The sequence below is a fragment of the Phocoena sinus genome, chromosome 14, assembly GCF_008692025.1.
Source record: "Phocoena sinus isolate mPhoSin1 chromosome 14, mPhoSin1.pri, whole genome shotgun sequence".
Lineage (NCBI taxonomy): Eukaryota > Metazoa > Chordata > Mammalia > Artiodactyla > Phocoenidae > Phocoena > Phocoena sinus.
Genome location: NC_045776.1, coordinates 47051126 through 47074642, shown reverse-complemented (window position 1 = coordinate 47074642; position 23517 = coordinate 47051126). Strand labels below are relative to the sequence as shown.

The window sequence follows — 23517 nt, the reverse complement described above, 5'->3', positions numbered from 1 at the left end:
AATGCACGAGAAAAAGATCGGAAACCTTGACCCTCTAGATTACTTTGCACCTCAGTGAGAAGGGAAAAAACAGATCAGCTTATTAAAAGAATATGTTCACGTAATTCAGATACCTGGAAAACAAAAGAACAGCTAAATTAACTGTGGGATGCCACTTTTGCTTGGTTAATTATTCCCATACGAGAATAATAATGTACATACATCCCATTCTCCCACAAAAAGAAGACCTCAACAACTCCACTATTTTGATGGATGCGGGAATAACAGCATCTGTTTGTACAGAATTTGCAAGCTGTTTGAATACTGGAGTCTGAGTGCAGGTAAGACCGGCAAACGGTAATTTTTTAAAATCTTGAAGCATAAGGGCTTTTCAGTGGAGATGGTTAGGCTGAGATTCTGAAGGTTTGTTGCATTTTTTATATATATCATGATGTTCATCAATTCTTGTAAGATTTGTATGGCTTAATTCTCACATAAGCTCAGGAAGGCTGTAGAAAAAATCTCTAACTATCCCTTCCTGCCAGGTTCGGTAATCCCGGATTTACAGAAAAGAATGTTCTGGCTGACAATGGCAAGCATGTCCCCAGGCACATGCAAATGCAGAGCTCCCAGCAGGGACACTTAGAGTATGGGTAACTGCCCCCTTTACACGCCAACCTCGTAATAACCCTGACCTTAATTCTAACACCATAGCAGCTTCTCAATTCTCCTCATTCCCCAGAGAAGCTGAGCACAGAGGAACCAGCATTGTGTGCCCTGGAAAATGCCCTGAGCCATGCCCAGCGGCGGGGCTGGAATCCCCACTCGTAGGGAAGCCACATCTCTACATTCTGTAGTGCTCATGAATCTGAGATGTACTTTCCTCCCTTGGAGCGCTGAGCCCGAGGACACTTGGTACACAGAAGCAAGAGTCCCTTCTGGAACCGTGTAGAACAGAATGCAAAAGCTTTAGATCGTGAGCAAGTGTGTAGGCTAACTCTGAGTTGCAGCCAGGAGCAACTCTTCCTTTAAAATCACACACCATTACAGCCCTTCCACAAAGGCATCCGTCTGCTCTGGGAGAGCGGATGCTAGTAACATGCAAAGAGGCATCACCCATGAATGTGGGTACCTTTGGCTGGGACATAAACCCTGCCAGAAGATTCTCCTCATGGAAATCCACGGAACACTTCTCAGCTCAACATCCCTAAGAAACGATTTGGAATTACTTCCACTCATGAAATAAAAGGAAATCGGTTATTTTTTTCAGTTTCTATACATGGATGTCCAAGGAAATATAGGATCCGGAGTAAGAAGATTCAAGTTTAGACTCTGCCTTGAACATTTCCTCCAGACCCCCAAGTCTGTGCTGTTACAATCTGGACCGTGTTTTTGCTGGCAAGGATTCACTGGGTTGTCCCGCACTGAACATCGTTTCACTGCGCGCAAAGGATTTTTAAAGAATGAGAAAAATATAGAAACGAAGTGCTGCGGCACACGTGGTCCTAATTTTGAGTTTGCCACCTAATGGACATGAGTCTTGCGTTCTTCCAACTAAGCAGAAAATAAACCAAAAGTAACTCCCAAGAGTTAACTAAAACCTGAGAGGTACAAAGGGTAGAGATGAAGTATAAAGGGGAGAATATACATGGAACCCAGAAATGGGAAAAATACTGATTAGAGGAGGAAATAGAAGGAAGGTGTAGTTAGAGCTAAAGAAAGGAAAAAGAGATGTGTGTTTTTAAAATTTTAATTTTTAATGGATGTAGAGCTGACTTAATATTAGTTTTAGGTGCACAACAGGGTGATCCAATACTTTTATAGATTGTACACCATATATAATTATTATAATATTATTGACTGTATTCCCTATGACTTCTTTATCTTATAATTGGTAGCTTGTTGTGGGTTTTTTTTTGATTGAGAAACATTTCTCCCTTTGAGGAGATCTGTTTAATGTGTAAGGCAAATGCACATTGCACATTAGGGAGGGAAAGAGGAAGCCCAGACAGACAGAGAGAAGAATCTTATGTGTAAATGTTCTTGTCCTACCTTAAAATATACATTTTATTTCATTACCAGATATACGATTTGCAACTGTAAAGCGCCTAGAAGGAACCAGAGGCAGTAAGCCATGTGACATTGGTCTTGGTGATAATTTCTTGAAACTGACACCAAAGGCAAAAGTAAAATAAACAAGTGAGATCACATCAAACTAAAAAGGCTCTGAACAGCAAAGGAAACCATCAACAAAATGGAAAGGCAACCTACCAACTGGGAAAAAGAATATTTGCAAATCGTTGTGTTTGTTTTTAATGAGGGGTGAGTTGCTCACCATATTGGATCGACCGGCATACAAACCAGGTAGGAATGAATGGCAGTTGTAGAGGGAATGCTCGTCTGGCTGGCATGGCACCAGGTGATTAAAGCACATTCCAGAAAGGGCTGATGTACATTTATGGCATGTGGGAGAATCCCCAGCCTGAGACCCAATCAGGAGACATGGTGTTTCCTACCCTGGGGGAGGCAAAGATGGGCTGCACTTCAGCATGGCTCCTGCCATGTAGGGAAGGACCACACGTGGGGAGTGAAGATGCTGTATGACCTGGAACAATCTATACATCCTCAGGTGACCGCAAATGACTGAATGGAATGTACAGGAAGCAAGGTGCTTAGCGGTGAATTCTGTGTGACCCCCCTGTTGGCGTTCACAGAAGAGTGGGCTTTGGGAGCCAAGTCTGAGGAGAGAGAAGAAAGAGCTCTGGGGTTTCCCAGCCCCTAATGAGTCTCTGCAGTTGTATTTTCACAGAAACCTAGAGTTTTGTCTGAATTTGACGAAGTTTTCCTAAGGTGCTTTTATATTCATTATCTTCAAAGATCTTGGATAGTAGCTAGCACCTTGAGTTAGTATATCCTTCATGAATAATTACTCACTGAATGAATCAACCCAGTTCCCAAAAGAGGAGTGTGTCTCCCATTAATTAAAATAGGAGTCAATAATGGGTAAAACTATAGCCTATATTTTCTTTATTACTGCCGTTTGGCTTATGAAGGATGCTCTCCAGCCTTTCAAATCTCCCCCTGAGGGAAGTTAAGTTGACTATCAAGATAGATCTTGGCAGCTCTCTCTTGGGGTCCCCAGTGCTCACTAAGCATTTAAGAGAACACTGGACATCATCCTAATGGCTGTCCAGGTGTGGGAGAGGAAGTGTGGTCCTGACTGCTGCATGCAGTGAATTCTGTACTGAGGTCCAGAAAGGATGCTGGTGACGTGAGGGACCAGCAGCATGCACTTGGGCTCCTTTTTATTTGGTTCATATGCCAATTATTTATCCCAGAGGAGGCAGAAACCTCTTTCACTGCCTTGTGTGCTAGGGAAGAACTAAAACTCGAGTGGAGGAAAGGCTGGGGTAGGTGCTGTGAGCCAAGGGTGGTCAGTGAGAGGGGAGGAGGGGGCAGAGGGTCTGGCGGGTCTCTAAGCAGCAGCCTGTGTCTGGAGCTCAGCTGGTAGGAGAGCAGACAACCTTGGGGACTTTGGCAACTCAACTCTCTTACTTGATAATGACAAGAGCCTTAGGATCACAGGCAGCTGACCCTGAAGAGAAAACACTGCCTTCTGCCAAGCCAGTGTAGAGGCTGGAGTACAGGTCTTGGAGTACCAGCCACCAAGGTCCTGGGATCTGCACTGATCAACATTCTCAATTGTTCCCTTAATGACACAGTGCCTGCTTTGACCTTCCCCAACCCCAGGCCATCAGATCATCTCTACTGGCTGCTCTGGAGCTCTTAAGTGTGACTGTACATGCAAAGCCATGTTTTCACAAGGATTATTAACGCTGCCTAAAAACAGTTTTCCATGTCCCCTTCCAATTTTCATTCCTCATTCCAATTTTTTTTCTCTCTCCCTGGGGATAAGCTCCTATTCACAGATGATAATCACCTTGCAGCTCTCATCTGTAGAGCACTTTCATGTGAATACATTGTACATAGCTTGTCTTTAATAATATCAACAACCCATATAAGCTATGTACTGTTATCCTCATTTTATAGATGAGAGTTCAGTGAGGTTAAGACAACACTGAAATGTACATGGGTTACATGACCTGCCCATGTTATATCACTCACAGGCACCTGAGCTGGGATTCAAACTTTGTATCCTCCTAGTCTACATCTTATGCTCATCCAACAGTATAACGGAAAGAAAATTGAAGCTCTTAGATATAAACTCCCTCAAATTTCTTTATATGCACCTACAAATTTTAATCAATCAATTAATTAATTAATTTCCCCTTCTCTCCTCCAGCAGGGAGAAGCTGATTCTGTCCTGTGTTCCTAAAAGTCCTCTCAATTATTCACAAACAGTCTTATCTATTCCCATTTCTTCACATTTCAGGTCTCTGCACATGACTCTCAAATCCTTCTGTGAGCTCCAACTGTTGTTTCCAATCACTAAGGAAGGGCATATTTTTTAGTAATATACCTTTTTATAGACCATATACTGTCCCCCCCCACCTCCTCAGCTCTCCACATCTAACACGTCTGCTCTGTGTTTCTTAAGCAATCCATGTATTCCCTGTCTCCATACGTTTGCTCATACCGATTTGAAACGTTATCATTTTCTCTACTTGTAGAAATTCTTTTTATTTTTTTAAGAATGAGCTCCAATGTTATACCTGCTATGAATAGTTCCCCAACTTTTTAGTCAGATTTAATGGTATACTTTCTGTGTTCCCAAAGCACTTTGCTTACAAGGATGAATAACACATCACTTATCACATGAGAAAACTGTCTTCATCTCTGTTTCAACTTATGGGCTGCTGGCACAATGTAGACAAGAAGACAGTTTTATTTATCTCTACACACCTTGAAGCAATAAGCACAGCCCTTGGCTAAGTGTTTGTTGAATGAATGAATGGTGATTTAGTTACTGCTCTGATTTTTCAACATGCCCCAAGGAGGGCATGATCTGATTTGGGGGTTATTTTTTTCTCACCTTAAATCTTCACTATCAACCTGGGAAGTTTTCTAGCCTGCTTTGTGAAAATATTGAGTTTTAAATTTTAAAAAATTACCTGCAGTATAAAAATCACAAAAAAGGAAAGGAAATGATACATCATTTTTCTTGTAAAAATAAACACACGACTGCCATCCAGGTGATCAATGTTACAGATAAGCATCCAAAAAATTAAAATTTGTAAATTAAAAAAATAAGATAATAAGAATTGATCCTCTTCTATTAACAAATGCTTATGTTCACATACAATACAACAGTACTTTTCATTAGATTGGAATAATGAGTTTGGGGAGATGGGAGGAACAGGGGGATGCTAGCCTGAATTACGGAAGTCAGAATTATTGAAAGCAATACAGTTTTATTACTTTCAATACTATGATCTGCCAATAAAGCCTGGCTAATGACATGGATCCTTATTTTATAGCCAAATCTTTTTGCCTAAAGACCACCGTATATGCTAAAGCCATGAAAACAATTATTCTTTTAAAGTAAGTTACAGGTGTTCCCTCTATTTCTCTTAACAAATCCATTCCTTGCAGAGAATTCAAAGGTAAATTTCATCTTGGTTTTGGTCAAATTGTCAAAAATTGCATAACAGTAATATCTGAACTAATAAGGTTTTACTGAATTCTTAGAGGAAGACATTTCTGGAAAATAATGAATAGAGTCCAATGTCCCAGGGAAGTGCTAAATACTTTTAAAATAAAAATTGGTAAAATGTGAAGTTTTTCAAATAAGATGAACGTTAATTATTCATTAAGCTAGATATAAGTGAAATCCATCTTCAAAGTCTTTGTCTTCCTGTGTAAATTTCTTGAGGGCAAGGGTCATGGTTTGCTGGCTTCTCTCCCCCACCCTCCAAGCCTTTATACACCCCAACAACGTCACCTAGGCTGTGCTTTCTGATGATGGTTATCTTCATAAGAACAGGTGTATAAAAGCAACATTACGGAGTTTTCAGATATTGTGGGTTTTTGCTCTGCTTATCTAAAACTACCTGAGACCCAAACATCACGGAGAGTTTACTCTCTGATTCTGGCTATAGGCTGCAAGGAATTTACAGGCCCCCATCCTGGAAAAGAAGAGAGAGGAAATTCATATATTACCATCACACGCAAAGACATTTAAGAAACAATCTACATTGATATACCTCAAAGTCTCTGATATTTATTGCTAGCCAAGAAAATCATGGGAAGGGAGAGGATCGTGAAACAGAATATGTCATCCCTGTGTTTCTGGGCTACTCAAGTGGTGACAGGCTTCATGTCACTTATTAGGGAACCTGGCATTACCTTCAAATTTTGCCACAGAACAGACAGCTTTGTGCCTATCCCGTCTACATCAGAGAAACAGATCTGGGGACTACTGGGGTAGGCGGAGCTGGAAAACATCCATCACAAGGAAGAAAATTTCCTTGCATTCTTTGCATTCTACTCCATAACCTTTCAAGGTGTTGATACACAATTATAGTTTTTGCTTAAAACTTTTGAGTACTTAGGATAGATCTCTTTAGGTAAAATTGATACTTGGGATAGATACGTCAGGTACATCTCCTGGTGTGGAACGTCCAGTGACCCACTGTTGGATAACTTGGTTTGTGAAGCTTGGAAGAGTAAATGAACTGAAATCTAGGATAAAAGGACAAAAGCTCTTTGAGGGAAGCGATCCCATGGATATTTAAATCATCCAGAACTACTGGTGGTTTACTTTATAGTGAAGAGCTCTAATTTTGGGGGTTTCCCTTGAGCCAACGATTTTCCATCCTGATAATCAAGAAAGACGACCTCTTTCTGCCAGATGAAATTACTAAATGTAACAGAATATTTCTTCTGGTTTAGTCATCTCTGGGGAGAGGTGAGTCTCAGCTCATTCTGAGAACAATTCTAGGGAACCACAAGACGGCTATTCAGACTTTTGCTTTCTAGATTACACTGGTCCAATTCTTCTTTCAAAAAAACATATTATAACTATATAATATATAATACATATTATATACAATACACTATACAATATATTTTATATATTGTATAATTTTAATATATATATTATATACTACATGTGAAACTATATATTAATATATATCTTATACATATGTATATGTAATGTTTTCCTCTTTGCGCATTGTCTTGTTTTTCAAAATATCCCTTTCAAAGTATGTTGATAAAAATTTGAACAATTACTTAAGAATGATGAGGCTTAAACAATGGTAGGATTACTTCTCTGTCCTGCTATTCTGCTCCATTAAAAAAACCCACTATCAGCGTGATTCATATATAATATTGTTTTCCTAGCCTTAATTGAAACAAAGATCCTATTGGCACTTGCCTTCTTAATGAATCTATCACCAAATTTCATTTGTGCTAGAATATACCAGTTTATACTTATGTCAATTAAATGCTATTCTAGTAATAACTTATAAGGCAAAAGAATCTGAAAAAGAATATATATATATATTATACATATAATATATATATAAACTGAATCACTTTGCTGTACACTTGAAACTAACACAACATTGTAAATCAGCGATATTTCAATAAAAAAACTATAAAAAATAAATCAAACTAAAAAAAGGTTTTTTTAAAAAAAATGCTATTCTATCTTTAGAATGATTTAAAAAATATATCCAAGGGCATTTTGCGTCGTATTGTCATGAGTTTCCTGGGATAAGGTATCAACAGCTCCACTTGATTTAGTAATTTCTGCATTTTGGATGAAGCATTTGTAAGTCATTTGTACAGCTCATCAATAAGTTATAGGTCCTACAGTACAACTGACCCTCACGGGTTAGAACTTGATATTTAATCCACTGCTTCAACTCATTGTGATGTAATTGCAACTTCATATTTACTGGTCACCCATGTAACGATAGCATGATTAAGGTCACACTTTTGTGGCTTGGTGATAACAATATTGTTTAGGCTAGGACCCAAAATCTTTCTCTATACAAAACTGATTTTATCTGGCACATCTCATTGTTTATGTAATCTGTCCTGTAACCATGGAAGGAAATTAAATCGATGTAGAAAAAAACGGCTATTCAAAGAGTCAAATGCAGCTGCCTCCTTATCTCTTATGATATTCTGCTAACTTGCTTACAGATTGCATGAGAAATTGTTCTCATCAGGTATTGCCTCTAAGCTCTCAGGTTTATAATGATCAAGTCATTTCCTTTAAAAACGTGGATATGACAGGCTTTTTCCCCATCTCCACGAAGGCTCAACTATAAAGGCTGTGCAAGGACTTCTGCCAATTTCTCCTTTTTTTAATTTATTGTAGTAAAAAACACATTAGATGTATCCTCAACAAATTTTAAAATGTACAGGACAGTATGTGAACTGCAAGCACAATGTCGTACAGCAGATCTCTAGAATTTTTCATCCTGCATAACTGAAACTCTACCTACGGAACAGCAATTCTCCATGCTGCTCTCGCCATCCCCAGGAAACTACCATCTGTCAATTTCTCAAGGGTCTCAGGAAACCTGACACTGGGGCATAATAATAAGATTATACTCCCAGACAGGATACACTTTGATGGTCTAGTTTGGCTTTCCACTTGTCACAGACTGAAGTATGTGGTTAGTTGAATGCGTGTCCTACACTATATGGTAAACTTGTTGAAAACAAGTTAGATGAAAACAAGTTAGTTAGATGATCCAGTCTTACTTCTCTTTATAATTTCCCCAAATCTAGTTTAGTGTTGTATATAAATATGTAATGAATTAAACTGTAATATTTCTTTTCAAAGGTTAATATTAATTAATGTTAATTTTAAGGATCTGATAAAAAGACAGGAAAGTAAATGCCATTTATTTTTGAATTTATGAACTGTCTCCTAAAAAAAAGCCTCCTCTCTCACCTCCCAATAATAGTAATAGCATGCATAGCGCTTTAGAGGGTTTGACTATATCTTTTAAATCATTGCTGTTCCTATTTTTTTTTTTAATGTAATGACTCACTAGGATGTTAAGCTCAGTCCGTATAATCTATATAGGCTGACTTTCTTGCTACTTGATCATGTATTAAATAACGATAAATGTTCTCCCATGGTCAGCTGTGGAAATGGTTTTAAATGTCAGCATACAGGCTTGCTTCACACGGCGGAAATTAACTGGGTTTGGCCAGAGCCACTAAAGTTAATAAGAATTCAAACCTCACATCCAGTGAACCTGTTCTTATACTGCACTTACAAGATTGATTACAATATTAAAGGCTTAATTGAGTGGCATAGACAATCTAATGAAACAAGACCTTTCACCATCATCATATTACTTTATTCTGAGTCATTTTTGTTTTTGGTGGGAAAGCACGTTTCACCTGTTGAAACTTGGTGTAAGCACCATGCTAAGTAATAGGTCTAGAACTTTGATGGGAAATCAATTTTTTAAAACATCTTTATTGTAGTATAATTGCTTTACAATGCTGTGTTAGTTGCTGCTGTATAACAAGGTGAATCACCTATATGTATACATATATCCCAATATCCCCTCCCTCTTGCATCTCCCTCCCACCCTCCCTATCCCATCCCTCTAGGTGGACACAAAGCACCCAGCTTATCTCCCTGTGCTATGTGGCTCCTTCCGACTATCTATCTATTTTACATTTGGTAGTGTATATATGTCCATGGCACTCTCTCACTTTGTCCCAGCTTACCCTCCCTGCTCCCCGTGTCCTCAACTCCATTCTCTGTGTCTGCATCTTTATCCCTGTCCTGCCCCTAGGTTCTTCAGAACGATTTTTTTTATTCCATATATATGTGTTAGCATATGGTATTTGTTTTTCTCTTTCTGATTTACTTCACTCTGTATGACAGACTCTAGGTCCATCCACCTCACTACAAATAATTCAATTTCGTTTCTTTTTATGTCTGAGTAATATTCCATTGTATATATGTGCCACATCTTCTTTATCCATTCATCTCTCAGTGGACACTTAGGTTGCTTCCATGTCCTGGCTATTGTAAATAGAGCTGCAATGAACATTGTGGTACATGACTCTTTTTGAATTATGGTATTCTCAGGGTATATGCCCAGTAGTGGGATTGCTGGGTTGTATGGTAGTTCTATTTTTAGTTTTTTAAGGACTCTCCATACTGTTCTGCATAGTGGCTGTATCAATTTTCATTCCCACCAAGATTGCAAGAGGGTTCCCTTTACTCCACACCCTCTCCAGCATTTACTGTTTGTAGATTTTTTGATGATGGCCATTCTGACTGGTGTGAGATGATATCTCATTGTAGTTTTGACTTGCATTTCTTTAATAATTAGTGATGTTGAGCATCCTTTCATGTGTTTGTTGGCAATCTGTATATCTTCTTTGGAGAAATGTCTATTTAGATCTTCTGCCCATTTTTGGATTGGGTTGTTTGTGTTTTTGATATTGAGCTGCATGAGCTGCTTGTATATTTTGGAGATTAATCCTTTGTCACTTGCTTCATTTGCAAATATTTTCTCCCATTCTGAGGGCTGTCGTTTCGTCTTGTTTATGGTTTCCTTTGCTGTGCAAAAGCTTTGAAGTTTCATTAGATCCCATTTGTTTATTTTTGTTTTTATTTCCATTTGTCTAGGAGGTGGGTCAAAAAGGATCTTGCTGTGATTTATGTCATAGTGTGTTCCGCCTATGTTTTCCTCTAAGAGTTTGATGGTGTCTGGCCTTACATTTAAGTCTTTAACCCATTTTGAGTTTATTTTTGTGTATGGTGTTAGGGAGTGTTCTAATTTCATTCTTTTACATGTCACTGTCGAATATTCCCAGCACCACTTATTGAAGAGGCTGTCTTTTCTCCACTGTACATTCTTGCCTCCTTTATCAAAGATAAGGTGCCAATATGTGCATGGGTTTATCTCTGGGCTTTCTATCCTGTTCCATTGATCTATATTTCTGTTTTTGTGCCAGTACAATACTGTCTTTATTACTGTAGCTTTGTAGTGTAGTCTGAAGTCCGGGAGCCTGATTCCTCCAGCTCTGTTTATCTTTCTCAAGATTGCTTTAGCTATTTGGGGTCTTTTGTGTTTCCATACAAATTGTGAAAGTTTTTGTTCTAGTTATAGAAAAATGCATTGGTAGTTTGATAGGGATTACACTGAATCTGTAGATTGCTTTGGGCAGTATAGTCATTTTCACAATGTTGAAATGGTATATCTCTGCATCTGTTTGTATCATCTTTAATTTCTTTCATCAGTGTCTGATAGTTTCCTGCATACAGGTCTTTTGTCTCCTTAGGTAGGCTTATTCCTAGGTATTTTATTCATTTTGTTGCAGTGGTAAATGGGAGTGCTTCCCTAACTTCTCTTTCAGATTTTTCATCATTAGTGCATAGGAATGCAAGAGATTTCTGTGCATTAATTTTGTATCCTGCTACTCTACCAAATTCATTGATTAGCTCTAGTAGTTTTCTGGTAGCATCTTTAGGGTTCTCTATGTATAGTATCACGTCATCTGCAAACAGTGACAGCTTTACTTCTTCTTTTCTGATTTGGATTCCTTTTACTTATTTCCCATCTCTGATTGCTGTGGCTAAAACTTCCAACACTATGTTGAATAATAGTGGTGAGAGTGGGCAACATTGTATTGTTCCTGATCTTAGTGGAAATGGCTTCAGTTTTTCACCATCGAGAACGATGTTGGCTGTGGGTTTGTCATTTATGGCCTTTATTATATTGAGGTAAGATCCCTGTATGCCTATTTTCTGGAGGGTTTTTATCATAAATGGGTGTTGTATTTTGTCAAAAGCTTTTTCTGCATCTATTGAGATGATCATGTTTTTTTCCCTTCAATTTGTTAACATGGTGTATCACATTGAATGATTTGCATATATGGAAGAATCCTTGCATTCCTGGGATAAACCCCACTTGATCATGGTGTATGATCCTTTTAATATGCTGTTGAATTCTGTTTGCTAGTATTTTGTTGAGGATTTTTGCATCTATGTTCATCAGTGATATTGGCCTGTAGTTTTCTTTCTTTGTGACTTCTTTGTCTGGTTTTGGTATCAGGGTGATGGTGGCCTTGTAGAATGAGGTCGGGAGTGTTCCTCCCTCTGCTATATTTTGGAAGAGTTTGAGAAGGATAGGTGTTAACTCTTCTCTACATGTTTGATAGAATTCTCCTGTGAAGCCATCTGGTCCTGGGCTTTTCTTTGTTGGAAGATTTTTAATCACAGTTTCAATTTCAGTGCTTGTGATTAGTCTGTTTATATTTTCTATTTCTTCCTGGTTCAGTCTTGGAAGGTTGTGCTTTTCTAAGAATTTGTCCATTTCTTCCAGGTTGTCCATTTTATTGGCATATAGTTGCTTGTAGTAATCTCTCATGATCCTTTGTATTTCTGCAGTGTCAGTTGTTACTTCTCCTTTTTCATTTCTAATTCTACTGATCTGAGTCTTCTCTCTTTTTTTCTTGATGAGTCTGGCTAATGGTTAATTAATTTTGTTTATGTTCTCAAAGAACCAGCTTTTAGTTTTATTGATCTTTGCTATCATTTCCTTCATTTCTTTTTCATTTATTTCTGATCTGATCTTTATGATTTCTTTCCTTCTGCTAAGTTTGGAAGATTTTTTGTTCTTCTTTCTCTAATTGCTTTAGGTGTAAGGTTAGATTGTTTATTTGAGATGTGTCTTGTTTCTTAAGGTAGGATTGTATTGCTATAAATTTCCCACTTAGAACTACTTTTGCTGCATCCCATAGGTTTTGGGTCATTGTGTTTTAATTGTCATTTGTTTCTTGGTATTTTTTGATTTCCTCTTTAATTTCTTCAGTGATGTCTTGGTTATTTAGTAGTGTATTGTTTAGCTTCCATATGTTTGTATTTTTTACAGATTTTTCCCTGTAATTGATATCTAGTCTCATAGCATTGTGGTCAGAAATGATACTTGATATGATTTCAATTTTCTTAAGTTTACCAAGGCTTGATTTGTGATCCAAGATGTTATCTATCCTGGAGAATGTTCCATGAGCACCTGAGAAGAAAGTGTATTCTGTTGTTTTTGGATGGAATATCCTATAAATATCAATTAAGTCCATCTTGTTTAATGTATCATTTAAAGCTTGTGTTTCCTTATATATTTTCATTTTGCATGATCTGTCCATTGGTGAAGGTGGGGTGTGAAATTCCCCTACTATGATTGTGTTACTGTCAATTTCCCCTTTTAGGACTGTTTGTATTTGCCTTATGTATTGAGGTGTTGCTATGTTGGGTGCATAAATATTTACAATTGTTATATCTTCTTCTTGGATTGATCCCTTGATCATTATGTATTGTCCTTCTTTGTCTCTTGTAATAGTCTTTGTTTTAAAGTCTATTTTGTCTGATATGAGAATTGCTACTCCAGCTTTCTTTTGGTTTCCATTTGCATGGAATATCTTTTTCCATCCCCTCACCTTCAATCTGTATGTGTCCCTAGGTCTGAAGTGAGTCTCTTGTAGACAGCATATATATGGGTCTTGCTTTTGTATCCATTCAGCCAGTCTATGTCTTTTGGTTGGAGCATTTAATCCATTTACCTTTAAAATAATTATCGATATGTATGTTCCTATTACCATTTTTTAACTTGTTTTCAGTTTGTTATTTCAGGTCTTTTCCTTCTCCTGTGTTTCCTGCCTAGAGAAGTTCCTTTAGCATTGGTTGTCATGCTGGTTTGGTGGTGCTGAATTCTCTTAGCTTTTGCTTGTCTGTAAAGGTTTTAATTTCTCCATCAAATCTGAATGAGATCCTTGCTGGGTAGAGTAATCTTGGTTGCAGGTTTTTCTCCTTCATCACTTTAAATATGTCCTGCCACTCCCTTCTGGTGTGCAGAGTTTCTGCTGATAGATCAGCTGTTAATCTTATAGGGATTCCCGTGTATTTTTTTTGTTGTTTTTCCCTTACTGCTTTTAATATTTTATCTTTGTATTTAATTTTTGATAGTTTGATTAATATGTGTCTTGGCATGTTTCTCCTTGGATTTATCCTGTATGGGACTCTCTGGGCTTCCTGGACTTGATTATTTTCTTTCCCATATTAGGGAAGTTTTCAACTATAATCTCTTCAAATATTTTCTCAGTCCCTTTCTTTTCCTCTTTTTCTTCTTCAACCCCTATAATTCGAATGTTGGTGCATTTAATGTTGTCCCAGAGGTCTCTGAGACTGTCCTCAATTCTTTTCATTCTTTTTTCTTTATTCTGCTCTGCAGTAGTTATTTCCACTCTTTTATCTTCCAGGTCACTTATCTGTTCTTCTGCCTCAGTTATTCTGCTATTTATCCCTTCTAGAGAGTCTTTAGTTTCATTTATTGTGTTGTTCATCATTGTTTGTTTGCTCTTTAGTTCTTCTAGGTTCTTGTTAAACGTTTCTTGTATTTTCTTCATTCTATTTCCAAGATTTTGGATCATCTTTACTATCACTATTCTGAATTCTTTTTCAGGTAGACTGCCTATTTCCTCTTCATTTGTTAGGTCTGGTGGGTTTTTACCTTGCTCTGTCATCTGCTGTGTGTTTCTCTGTCCTCTCTATTTAAAAATTTTTTTTTGTGGTACGCGGGCCTCTCACTGTTGTGTCCTCTCCCATTGCGGAGCACAGGCTCCGGACGCGCAGGCTCAGGGGCCATGGCTCACGGGCCTAGCCACTCCGCGGCATGAGGGATCTTCCTGGAATGGGGTACAAACCCGTGTCCCCTGCATCGGCAGGCGGACTCAACCACTGCACCACCAGGGAAGCCCTCTGTCTTCTCATTTTGCTTAACTTACTGTGTTTGGGGTCTCCTTTTTGCAGCCTGCCAGTTCATACTTCCCGTTATTTTTGGTGTCTGTCCCCAGTGGGTAAGGTTGGTTCAGTGGGTTGTGTAGGTTTCCTTGTAGAGGGGACTAGTGCCTGTGTTCTGGTGTATGCGTCTGGATCTTGTCTTTCTGGTGGGTAGGTCCACGTCTGGTGGTGTGTTTTGGGGTGTCTGTGACCTTATTATAATTTTTGGCAGCCTCTCTTCTAATGGGTGGGGGGCTGTGTTCCTGTCTTGCTAGTTATTTGGCTAAGAGTGTCCGGCACTGTAGTTTGCTGGTCGAATGGAGCTGGGTCTTGGCATTGACGGAGATCTCTGGGAGATTTTTGCCATCTGATATTATGTGGAGCTGGGAGGTCTCTGGTGGACCAATGTCCTGAACTTGGCTCTCCCACCTCAGAGGCACAGCCCTGGTGCCTGGCTGGAGCACCAAGAACCTGTCATCCATATGGCTCAGAATAAAAGGGAGAGAAAGAGAAAGAAAGAAAGAAGATAAAATAAAATAAGATACAATAAAGTTATTAAAATCAAAAATAATTATTAAATTTTTTTCAAGTAATAAAAAAGAAAGAAACAAACAAAGAAGAGAGCAACCAAACCAAAAAACAAATCCACCAATGATAACAAGCACTAAAAGCTATACTAAAAAAAAAAAAAAAAAAGCAAAAAATGATGGCCATGAAGAACCTAGGGAAGAGACAGGAATAAAGATGCAGACCTACTAGAAAATGGACTTGAGGATAGAGGGAGGGGGAAGGGTAAGCTGGGACAACGTGAGAGAGTGGCAGGGACATATATACACTATCAAACATAAAATAGATAGCTAGTGGGAAGCAGTCACATGGCACAGGGAGTTCAGCTCGGTGTTTTGTGACCAGCTAGCAGGGTGGGATAGGGAGGGTGGGAGGGAGGGAGACTCTGGAGGGAAGAGATATGGGGGTATATGTATATGTGTAACTGATTCACTTTGTTATAAAGCAGAAACTAACACACCATTGTAAAGCAATTTACTCCAATAAAAATGTTTAAAAAAAGTGTAAAATAAAAACTGTACTAAAAACAACAACATCAAAAAAAACCAGACAGACAGAACCCTAGGACAAATGGTAAAAACAAAGCTATACAGATGAAATCACACACAGAAGCATACACATACACATTCACAAGAAGAGAAAAAGGAAAAAAATATATATCGTTGCTCCCAAAGTCCACCACCTCAATTTGGGATGATCCGTTGTCTATTCATGTATTCCACACATGCAGGGTACATCAAGTTGATTGTGGAGATTTAATCCGACTGCTCCTGAGGCTGCTGGGAGAGATTTTCCTTTCTCTTCTTTGTTCGCACAGCTCCTGGGGTTCAGCTTTGGATTTGGCCCCGCCTCTGCGTGTAGGTCGCCTGAGGGCGTCTGTTCTTCGCTCAGACAGGACGGGGTTAAAGGAGAAGCTGCTTGGGGGGCTCTGGCTCACTCAGGCCGGGGGGAGGGACAGGTACGGATGCGGGGCAAGCCTGCGACGGCAGAGGCCAGCGTGACGTTGCACCAGCCTGAGGCGTGCCATGCATTCTCGCGGGGAAGTTGTCCCTGGATCATGGGACCCTGGCAGGGTTTCAATTTCTCCGTCAAATGTGAATGAGATCCTTGCTGGGTAAAGTAATCTTGGTTGTAGGTTTTTCCCTTACATCCCTTTAAATATGTCCTGCCACTCCTTTCTGACTTGCAGAGTTTCTGCTGAAAGATCAGCTGTTAACCTTATGGGTATTCCCTTCTGTATTATTTGTTGTTTTTCCCTTACTGCTTTTAATATTTTTTCTTTGTATTTAATTTTTGATAGTTTGATTAATATGTGTCTTGGCGCGTTTCTCCTTGGATTTATCCTGTATGGGACTGTCTGTGCTTCCTGGACTTGATTATTTCCTTTCCCATATTAGGGAAGTTTTCAACTATAATTGAAATTAGTTTTTAATTGAATTATAGTTTTCAACTATAATTTTACCTTGCTCCTTCGTCTGCTGTGTGTTTCTCTGTCTTCTCATTTTGCTTAACTTACTGTGTTTGGGGTCTCCTTTTTGCAAGCTGCAGGTTCGTAGTTCCCGTTGTTTTTGGTGTCTGCCCCCAGTGGGTAAGGTTGGTTCAGTGGGTCGTATAGGCTTCCTGGTGGGGGGGACTGGTGCCTGTGTTCTGGTGGATGAGGCTGGATCTTGTCTTTCTGGTGGACAGGACAGCGTCTGGTGGTGTGTTTTGAGGTGTCTGTGAACTATGATTTTAGGCAGCCTCTCTGCTAATGGGAGCGGTTGTGTTCCTGTCTTGCTAGTTGTTTGGCATAGGGTGTCCAGCACTGTAGCTTGCTGGTCATTGAGTGGAGCTGGGTCTTAGCGTTGAGATGGAGATCTCCAGGAGATTTTCACCGTTTGATATTACGTGGAGCCGGGAGGTCTCTGGTGGACCGATGTACTGAACTCGGCTCTCCCCCCTCAGAGGCTCAGGCCTGACACCCAGCTGGAGCACCAAGAGCCTGTCTGCCACACGGTGGCACGTCAAGACTTTCCATTGTGATTTCAATGGACAATCAGAACTTCCAGCTTCTGTGACGCAGCAGGATTCCAAGAACGCAAATGGAAAGTACACAGGGAGGAAGATGAACTGCAGCAAAGCCTTTGTCATACGATAGTGACCTCGCGGGCTCGTTGAGCATGAGGGCATGTGTGTCGCTCGCCCGCAGCTGGCAGTCAAGGGATCTCTGTGGGAAAGTGGAGAGGAGCTCACGGAGCCGCTCTGCCTCCACCTCACTGTATACTGCTCCACATACAGTACATGCCGCCGGAAATCAAGTTTTTAAAAAAGGCATTTCACTTATCCTTCTTCCGAGGGTTCGAGAGCTCTGTGCAGCATGAGTGGCACGGCCAAGCAGAGCTCACACTCAAGTGACGAAACGCAAATATGCCCATAATGTACTTTTCTGAAAGTAATTCTCCTGGCGGCACGGTAAATGTATTCAGTTGGTTATCATCATCCTTGCCTAACAGAGAATGAAAGACAGGAAAAGGCTGGGCAGTTTCCTAAGGCCCTGCGGCAAATTGTGGTTAAAATTGAAACAGGGTTACGTTTCATGAATGAATGTTTTGTTTTCTCCAGCTATACCTGTCATAAACGTGATTATCAATACCCTCTTAGTTTAACATAAAGATATTTTGATACAAAAAAGTTTTTCACCGTGAAGTTTAGGTCCTTTGTTGTATAACATTTGGTTGCTGGGTTTAAGTTTATCCCGATATTTTATTTTGTAATATTGGTTTGGTCTCACCTTACCTTCTTTCCTGTTTCCCTTTAACATCACCTGGATATACAGTTATTAAATCAATAGTAACCACAGTAACAGCTAACATGTACCGAATCCTTATTAAATATCAGACATGATTCTGAGCACTTTATGTGAACCTCATCTAATCTAATACCAGAAGAATCCCGTGGGAATATGACCTGAATTTCTGCTTATGGAATATAACTACATGTTTCACTTTTTTACATAAACCACACCCATCATCATCATCTATATTTCCTAGTTTCTATTCCATTAAAGTGGATTGAGAACTTAAAGACACAAAGCGGGAAGCCTTTTAGATTTGAGTTTTTTCCTAATATTTTATCATTTTATTTTCACACCTGATTCTGTAGCTTTTTACTTTTAGTAACTCAACTTTGAGTCTTTCCAAAACATTTTTATAGAAATTCTTTTATGCATTCATATGTCATTGGTTTTATATAATTTATAACTGAATAATTATATTAACAAGTACAATGGGAACAAACACAACTAATTTTTGGTCCATATTCATCCCCACAGGTGGGGTCAGAAGTTATAGGAGGGCTCAAGAGACAGCAGGTGAGGCCCTGGGGGTGAGCTGGCTGGGAGCATCAGTCAGCAGGTTATATCTAGGGAAGGGAGAGAGTTGCTTAGTCAGGGAAATCACTTAAGAGAAGGCTAGTTAAAAGAACTTTTGTTGTATTTGATACTTTAACTGCATAGGCACTACTTTGATAAAATTACTGTAAAAGATAATTTTTAAAAAATGGAATCAGAAGAAGAAGGAGAGTGAGTTTAGGTAGCTTGCCCAGGATTACAAAACTAGAGATTGAACTGGATTTGGCTCCAGAATTCAGCATCCAAGTCTAGCATTTCAGTGCTCTTTCCCTCCATCCCATGAGCCTCAGCACAGAGAGAACTCTGGAGGGTTGGGTGGGCTGCTGCCACCAAGGAAGGGGGCTTGAGACAGCTCAGCAGTGGTCAGCAAGAGAACACAGTAACAGAAGAGAGAAGGAGCCAGAAAGTAATGAAATAGTCTTGGAAGTTTGCAAAAGAAGAACCCTGTTATTGTGTTAACCTTAAGTTAACCCAAGTATTTCTTGACCTTGGGCCTCACTGGTTCAAAGCAAAAGGGTTTTCAGCAAATAAATTTGGCCAACGAACACTGCCAACTATTTTCAGAACCAGTTTTTGCAACTCTGAAATTGAAGAAACCCTGAAAGGGCATCCCTCCCTTCCAGCAAACAAAAAACAACACAGAAGAACCTCTGACCCAAGGGTCCCATGGGAAGCCAGGTGTGGGAGCAAGCTTAGTGGAAATCTGTGATGACAAATAGCATTTAAAATGAAGTCATTTGAATCTCACCCCCACTTCCTTCTAATCCTTGGGTTTTACAGCTTCTATTTCCATCAAGTCTTTCTTTGAGTAAGACTATTGAAGCACCAGTTTTGAAGAACCACCTAGCCTCTGTTAAAAAAGAAACAACAGGTCCAAAATGGAGTCACTTGTGCTAAGCCCATGTCACCAAACAGAAACTTAATACCTAACCTAACTGCAGTTTGAATCTCCCCCAGGAATGTAGTCTTAACTGGTCAGTTTGGAGTTTTTTGGTAGCACCGATGAGGTAATCTGCCACAGAGACCCTTTTTATCCAACAAAGGAAGATGCTGTAATCTGATTTTCCTTATCCCTTCCTCTTTCTGCCTATAAAAGCCTTCCATCTTGTACAGCCTCCTCAGGGCTCCTCTCAACTTGCTAGATGGGATGCTGACCGATTCATGAAGCATTTGTTAAGGCCAATTAGATCTTCAAATTTACTTGGATGAATTTTGTTTTTTAACACCTCCTAGAAGCAATGATTTTATGGTAGCTGTTTTAAAATGCCTCGGAATGGATTATGCTTTTCCATTAAGTATTAATGATTTCAGTTTATGTTAAATGCTTCCTATGTTTTTGTCCTTGGCGTTTTCCAAATTGTTTCACGAAGAAAATTAGAAAGGCATTAAGATTTCTGTGACTTCATAATAAATTCATAAAAAGGTTAAGATCTCAAATGGCTATACCTTCAATAAAATTATGTTAAGTTGTACAAACGGCTTGGACATGGGACATCACTTTTATGCATTTTCAAAAGCAGCTATTTCGATTTCTAACTGATGTGGTTTAAAAAATAATTATTGCGATCATTGAGCTGTAAACGCGGTTGAGATTTAGAGCCTCCTTCATATAAAAAACAGTTCAATATCTTTGGGGAAGCAATATTATAAGCAGTGGAATAATTATTTAATTAACATGCATGCAAAGGTAAGGAGTGTATGGGTAAACTGCTTATTTCATTTTCTAAAGATTGCAAAATTAGTTAATTAACTAAAGGAAGTACACATGAAAAAGAGAAACAGGGCGAGATCCAACATCACTGTGTATACTGAACATGCCCTTTCATGGAATCCTGCTTAACCGATGCAGCTTCTGTGCTCTGCCCTTGGCCAAGTGCACGCTGCCCACTCAGGGGGACCCAGCACTCTACAGCATGCTTCATGTAAAACAGAGTACAGATTGAACCATATGCAGCTGGGCACTGAGAGACAGGACGAGCCAGGTGGGAGCCTGTAAAGTGAGAACAGCCCTGAAAAGGGACAGGTCCGATTCTGCAGCTATCTCAGGGGAAACCAATGAACACAGCTTCCTTGAACCCTAATTCCCTCACCTACAAAATGTCTTAATGTCCATTTTGCCTTTGAGATTCTAGGAAACGGGGCAGTCACCAAGTTTTTCCAATTTATGTTGTATCTCATCACCCCCACTCCCATATGTGCTGTCATATACGTCACCTCCTCTGATCCTCACTGCTATTACTTGCTGGCATGTTATCCTGCCTCACTCTCGCCCTACCATCTCCGCAGAAATTTCACCCTCTCTCCTGTCTCTCACTTTCACCTATACTTGATTCAGTCCCAAGTATATACAGACGTTTAGCTCTGACCTCTCCTGAACTTCAGTTCTGCTTCTCCAAATTCTAGCTTCCAGATGGGTGTCCTATTGTTGGATCAAATGCGACTAGACTTGAAAGAAACTCGTAATCCTTTTCCACAAACCACCCATCCCTCTGAACTTGCACATGTGTGTCTATTACACAGACTTCTCTGCCAGTCAGGCTTGCGACTTTGACATTCCCCTCATCTCCTCCTCACACCTGTTTCCAGTCACCTTCTGATCTTTTCTTTCTATGTCTCATACTCATTCTTCTTTTTTATATTAACCTCCCATCAATCCCTTCAAGATCCTGAGCACATCAAAGTCTAGACTACTGCAATGGTCTCCAAACTGACGTCCTGATTTCAATCTCCATCCTAATGTTAATATACCAAATTAATTATTAAAAAAACCACTTTGCCTGTGCTAATCTCCTCCTCAAGATCTCTATTTGCTTCTCACTGTTACCAGATCCTATCTAACTCTGCATTCAGTGCTCATTAAAATATGATCACTGCTTACCTGAGCAACTCAGAACTTGCCTATACAAGGCCAAGTCCATTTCTATTCCCAAGCCTGAAATAGCCAACTCTCTTCCTTCTGTTTGACAAAGTCCATTCCTTCTTCAAGATCTAACCTTGATGACCTCATCTCTCCATGTTCTGGGTGGTCGTCTTCTGAACTTTAGTAGTTATCGCTCATTTGAGAGGCAGGCAAAGCCCAGGAATAAACAGCATGCCAGGCTATGCACTTATGTATAAAAACTCACTTGTTCCTTGACCTTATCTGGTAAGTACAATGCCTATTCCTACTTTACAGGTCAGAGTATGGCTCAGAGAGGTTACTTAACTTGTCTAGGTCACAAAGTTGCCAAGTGCTGGATCCAAACCCGGGCGATCCAGCCATAGAGTGCAGGCTCCTAGCCCTCACACCACCATCTACAGAAGCATCTTTTGTTATAGAAATCATTCTGTCAGGACTCCCCTGGTGGTCCAGTGGTTAAGAATCTGCCTTCTAATGCAGGGGACATGGGTTCGATCCCTGGTGGGGGAACCAAGATCCCACATGCCGTGGGGCAACTAAGCCCGTGTGCCACAACTACTGAGCCCCACGCCACAACTAGAGAGAGCCTGCATGCCACAGAGAAGAGCCCATGCACCGCAATGAGAGATCCTGCATGCTGCAAGGAAGATCCTGTGTGCCGCAACTAAGGCCCGATGCAGCCAAATAAATAAATAAATATTAAAAAGAAATCATTGTGTCAAGTGTCTGTCCCACATGCAAGCTCGTTAAGGGAAAGCACTTTGTCTCTGTTCTCTCTGAACCTCTGACTAGCGAACAGAGATGCTAAGAGACGCAGGAAGCTCGCTAAAACACATGGAGACACACACCTTCCTTCTTGAGCTTTCCTACATTATCTTAAAAGCATGGCTACATTTTGTGCCGATCAGAAAAGGGGTAATATTCATAATAAAAATACCTTGTACATTTCCACGTTTCAGAATATGGGCCAGACAATGAAGAAAAGTCTTCTAATGTCATATCTTCCCTCCCTCATTTTCTTTTTTCTTTTCTTCCTTTGTCACTCTCTCAACAAATAGTTGTTTTATGCACACTACATGCCAGAAAAACAAACCTCTGTGTGTGTTATTAGCATTTCCATCCCAGATGCTGAAAGATGGAGGTGAGTAATATAAAGTAATATCAAAAGCAATAAAATGACTGCTAAAATTTATTGTGAACATACCATGAGCTAGACATCAGGGCCTTGAGAGGTATCTTCCCCCTTAATCCTCATAATAACTCTATAAGATAATACTATTATTATCTCCATTTTGCATATAAGGGGAATAAGTCAAGAGAGGTTAAGGTCATATGACTCCCAAGGGACAGAGGTGGGATTCCAGCCCTGGTCATTTGAGACTAGAGCTTATACTCTTTTTTTTTTTTAATTAATTTATTTATTTTTGTCTGTGTTGGGTCTTTGTTGCTGCGCACAGGCTTTCTCTAGTTGCGGTGAGTGGGGGCTACTCTTCGTTGCGGTGCACGGGCTACTCATTGCAGTGGCTTCTCTTGTTACGGAGCATGGGCTCTAGGTGCATGGGCTTCACAGTAGTTGTGGCTTGCTGGCTCAGTAGTTGTGGCTCGTGGGCTCCAGAGTACAGGCTCAGTAGTTGCGGCGCACGGACTTAGTTGCTCTGCAGTATGTAGGATCTTCCCCGACCAGCGCTCGAACCCGTGTCCCCTGCATTGGCAGGCGGACTCTTAACCACTGAGCCACCAGGGAAGCCACAGAGCTTATACTCTTAACCTTAACCCTGGACTTCTTCCAGGAGTAGATTTAGCCACACGGCACGCAGAGGGCATATGCAAAATTGGTTTCATTTCCTTTGAAAAGAGTCCCACGAATAGTATCAGAGTCCAATAGGGATGCTCCCAATGTCAGCACAGACTTCACCCAAAAGCAGGTGTGTGACTTTGAACAAGTTACTCTCT

General features: G+C 39.9%; 1 protein-coding gene across 1 annotated transcript in view; it reads right to left on the bottom strand.

The window, feature by feature from the left end:
* CHST9 (carbohydrate sulfotransferase 9) overlaps positions 1-23517 on the bottom strand; it is a 238887-nt gene that overhangs the window by 91095 nt on the left and 124275 nt on the right. The window contains exon 4 of the mRNA XM_032602903.1: positions 6020-6065. Within this exon, the coding sequence (XP_032458794.1) occupies positions 6020-6065 (46 nt within the window). The remainder of the gene's footprint in view (positions 1-6019; positions 6066-23517) is intronic.